This window comes from Bidens hawaiensis, unplaced genomic scaffold (assembly GCF_021521415.1).
Source record: "Bidens hawaiensis isolate Kalapana, Puna unplaced genomic scaffold, B.hawaiensis_p1.1 tig00017358_1, whole genome shotgun sequence".
Taxonomy (NCBI): Eukaryota; Viridiplantae; Streptophyta; class Magnoliopsida; order Asterales; family Asteraceae; genus Bidens; species Bidens hawaiensis.
This window is the reverse complement of record NW_027492632.1, coordinates 365,244-369,687: the sequence shown is the minus strand read 5'-3', so window position 1 is coordinate 369,687 and position 4,444 is coordinate 365,244. Positions and strand designations below refer to the sequence as shown.

Here is a 4,444-nt window from a genome sequence, read left to right as displayed (position 1 = left end):
TTCATCAGTTGGATTGCATTTACTATATTAGTGTATTTAAACAAGTTTTTTTCGATGATTACTTGATTTTGCATGAGATACTGAGTTTTAGGTAAATGTGTGATATATAATTTAATGGAAGAGGTAAAGCTATGTATTTTTAACCTACTTTTTCAAGTCTGGTACGCAGTTTGTTGTTGTGTGTATTTGATTGTCTGTATTCAGAGCTAATCATTTTGATTTCTGCATTCAGATCGCTTGAACTTGTTCATTACCAGTAGTTTATTGCTTTGCTTTTTAAATAAAATCTGTATGTATATTAGTTTTTCTGATCTGAAGATCTGTTTATACTTTATAGTTCGTGTAGGTATGCAGTTCATGCATTTGTGGTTCTTTTATTCATCAATCGGATTGCATTTACTATTTTAGCGGAGTTTAAACTTTTGAGTTTGTTCGAAGATTACTTGATTTGCATGAGAAATTGAGTTTTAGGTAAATTTGTGATCTATAATTTGACGAAAGATATAAAACTTCGTGTTTTTACTTGCTTCATGAAATCAGGTTTGTAATGTGTTCTTATGTGAATTGGATTCTTTGTATTAGGAGCTAGTCATTCTCCATATATAGGTTTAAACGCTTGAACTCTTTATCAGAAGTTTACTGCTTTGATTTTTGGTGAAGGCTGTATGGTTTTGTGTTCTTGATCCAAAGACCTGTTTATAGTCTGTGCATTCACAGTTCATGTATTTGAGATTCTAGTATTCATCCAGTTGGATTGCATTTTCTGTTTTAGTAGTTTGAATTTGTTGGATGATATCTTGATTTGCATGAGATATTGAATTTTAGGTAAACACATGATGTGTAATTTGTTGTTAGAGATAAAGCTTTATATTGTTACGTTCCTGATTTTTTGGCTCTTGTTTCTTGTTTTATCTTTTCAGGGATTGATCGTTTGGCTAGGAGGTTAATTTTTGGATCCAATTGGTGTTTTGAGCAATCTGAAACAACATATTTGGCATTTCTTAAGGATTGGAGATATTGATTTTGGGTAAGGTTGAGGCTATATAATATACATCATGAGTACTTCTTGGGCAGACGTTGTAGAAAGTGCAGCTTCCGGATCTGATAATTACGAAAATACCCCTTCAGCGGCTCCTGCTAAGCCCGCTTACGTGCCACCTCATCTTCGTAACAAACCACCTGCATCTCAGCAAGCTCCTGCTATATCCAATGGTAGCCTACCACCTATGAATGATAGGTTAGGACAAAGTGGTCAGACAAGTGGCTCACGGTGGGGTGCACCTAGGTCAGATTTTGGTAGACCAGGGTACGGTACTGGCGGTGGTCGAGGCGGTGGTGGTTGGGGAAGTCGAGGTGGTAGAGATTTCGAACCCAACCCATTTGGTAATGATGAAATAGAAGCTGTTGAGGAAACTAAAACTGAACAAGAAAATAATGGCATCAATTTTGATGCTTATGAGGATATTCCTGTGGAAACGACCGGGGAAAACGTACCGCCACCTGTTAATACGTTTGCAGAAATTGATTTGGGAGATGCTTTGAATCTAAACATTAGGAGATGCAAATATGTTAAGCCAACACCTGTTCAACGTTACACAATTCCCATTTCGTTAGCGGGCCGAGATTTGATGGCGTGTGCTCAAACTGGTTCGGGGAAAACAGCTGCGTTTTGCTTTCCTATTATCAGTGGGATTATGAGACAACCACCTATGCAAAAGCCACGTGGCACCAGGACTGTTTTCCCTCTTGCACTTATTCTATCTCCTACTAGAGAGCTCTCGAGTCAGGTTTGATTTACAATTTATCATTTATGGGTCATGACTAACATTGTTAAGTTTTATTCATATATAATGTTGACATGTTTTTATATAGAAGGCTGATGATGTTGTGTCACATGCAGATACATGCAGAAGCTCGAAAATTTGCTTATCAGACAGGTGTCAAGGTGGTGGTCGTTTATGGTGGAGCACCGATTAATCAACAGGTAATTTATATTGAAAACTGATTATATTATATATATACATCATTTTCTTAAACTATGATATCATCAATCATTGATTTTGATCTTGAATTTAATGGCATATGATGCGTTGTCAGCTAAGGGAACTGGAGAGAGGAGTTGACATTCTTGTGGCAACTCCCGGAAGATTGGTTGACCTATTGGAAAGGGCAAAAGTGTCATTACAAATGATAAAATATTTAGCGCTTGATGAAGCCGACCGTATGCTCGATATGGGATTCGAACCTCAAATTAGAAAGATTGTGGAGCAAACCGATATGCCGCCACGGGGCGAAAGACAAACGATGCTGTTTAGTGCCACATTTCCTCGTGAAATTCAGGTTCTTCACCATCATCAATAATTCAATTTGTTAAATAATTATTTTTTTTCATACGACTTTTGTTTGTTGTGTAGAGATTGGCGTCTGATTTTCTTTCGAATTACATATTTCTAACGGTCGGACGAGTCGGTTCAAGTACTGATTTGATTGTTCAAAGAGTAGAATTTGTTCAAGAAAGCGATAAAAGAAGCCATCTTATGGATCTTCTTCATGCTCAAAGGGATGCGGGATCTAATGGAAAGGTAACATGAAGTAATTAAACACATATTATATATAGGCTTGTAAGCGAACTGAATAATTAGTGAACAATTTGCGAACCATTCCACTGGAAGTTTGTTCATTTAGTGAACATGGACAGAAATTTTTGTTCATTTAGTTAAACAAAAGAACATGAACGCATGTCTCGGTGGTTCATTTATGCTCGTGAATGTTTGTTTATTTAAATTTTTTATGTTCGTTTGGTTATAGTCGTTCATGTAAGTTCGTTTATGTTCAGTAGTTTCCGTTTGTTTTTAGTTCATTAATATATTTTATCTAAAATTTCTGGCCCATTACAACTTCGTGTAGTTTTAGTAACTTTTTAGTCCCAACACATTACATTTAAATAGTTTTAGCTCAGCTATGACCGTTCATCTATGGTTGGTTAGTTATGTTTGTTCTTGAACTGTTCATTTATCATTTATATTTATCATTTAAACTGTTAAGTAACAAACAAAAACAAACAAAAAGGAACATGAACATGCAAATTTTCTTAACGAACGGCCACGAACAAGAAAACCTCATTTGTTTAGTTCATGTTCTGTTTGTTCGGGTAAGTTAAACAAATGAACCCGTAAATGCTTCGTTCGTGTTCGTTCGGTTTGTTTACAAGCTTAATTATATATAATTCTAGATTCATATAAATGCACATTAAACATTAAACACATAATAATATATGATTACAACTTACCTAAATTTAAATGTTTGCAGCAACGTCTTACATTAGTATTTGTTGAGACCAAGAAGGGAGCTGATTCACTTGAACATTGGCTTTACAGTAACGGGTTTCCCGCAACAACAATTCACGGTGACAGATCACAACCCGTAAGTCAGATATGATATTCCACATGGTCAACTCTGCCTGTTTGACTTTTAAAAAAAGTCACATATTGTTTTCAAATCTATGCAGGAAAGAGAACAAGCACTGAGATCATTTAAAAGCGGAAACACACCGATACTGGTTGCAACAGATGTGGCGGCTCGTGGTCTCGATATCCCTCATGTTTCTCACGTGGTCAACTTTGACCTTCCTAATGATATTGACGATTATGTGCATCGGATAGGACGAACAGGCCGGGCTGGGAAAACGGGCTTGGCTACAGCTTTCTTTAATGAGAATAATATGTCGATAGCAAAAGGCTTATCTGATTTAATCCAAGAAGCTAATCAAGAAGTACCTGCGTGGCTTACTCGCTATGCCAGTCGACCTTCGTATGGTGGTGGTAAGAATAGACGGTCAGGTGGGCGGTTTGGTGGCCGTGACTTTAGAAAGGAAGGCTCGTATGGTGGCGGCGGATATGGTGGTGGCGGTTATGGTGGTGGTGGCTATGGAGGTGGCGGCTATGGTGGTGGTGGCGGTGGATATGGTGGCGGCGGCTATAGTGGCGGTGGTGGTGTACCGAGTGCTTGGGACTAGTTAAACTGGGTTCTAAAATAAATGTACCGATTGATATTTGATCGGCATGTTTATCATTTTTCGCAGAGATTTAAGGATTATAATTAATGTGTTGACATGTGTTTTGGTTTGGTATACTAAGTATATGGGTTTACCCATTTTTGTCTGAAGTTAATTATATTTCTGATGCTTAAGTTTGATATCAGTTGGATTGGTATGATGATGATGAATACAATGACTGAAATGCTTTATTTTTATTTTTCTATTTATACTTGTTACTCTTTTCATTTTTTACTGGATAATTGGATATTATATAATGATATATGCGCTAGTTCCACAAACGAAGCTAACTTCAAGTATGTCGTGAGATTGGTCATTGATTATTTTTGTGAAATCTCAAGTGATGATATTCGTTATCACCGGTTCTCAAATCACAATGAACCTTTTTAT

The 4,444-nt window shown here is 36.8% G+C and overlaps 1 protein-coding gene across 1 annotated transcript; it reads left to right on the top strand.

Annotated features, from left to right (window-relative positions):
- Window positions 1–894: 894 nt before the first annotated feature.
- On the top strand, window positions 895–4,108 carry LOC143553798 (DEAD-box ATP-dependent RNA helicase 37-like). The gene is made up of 6 exons (XM_077043698.1): window positions 895–1,787; window positions 1,901–1,984; window positions 2,098–2,340; window positions 2,415–2,582; window positions 3,310–3,423; window positions 3,509–4,108. Exons 1-6 carry the CDS (start codon window positions 1,056–1,058, stop codon window positions 4,013–4,015), a joined length of 1,848 nt encoding a protein of 615 aa, XP_076899813.1. The 5' UTR covers window positions 895–1,055; the 3' UTR covers window positions 4,016–4,108.
- Window positions 4,109–4,444: the final 336 nt, after the last annotated feature.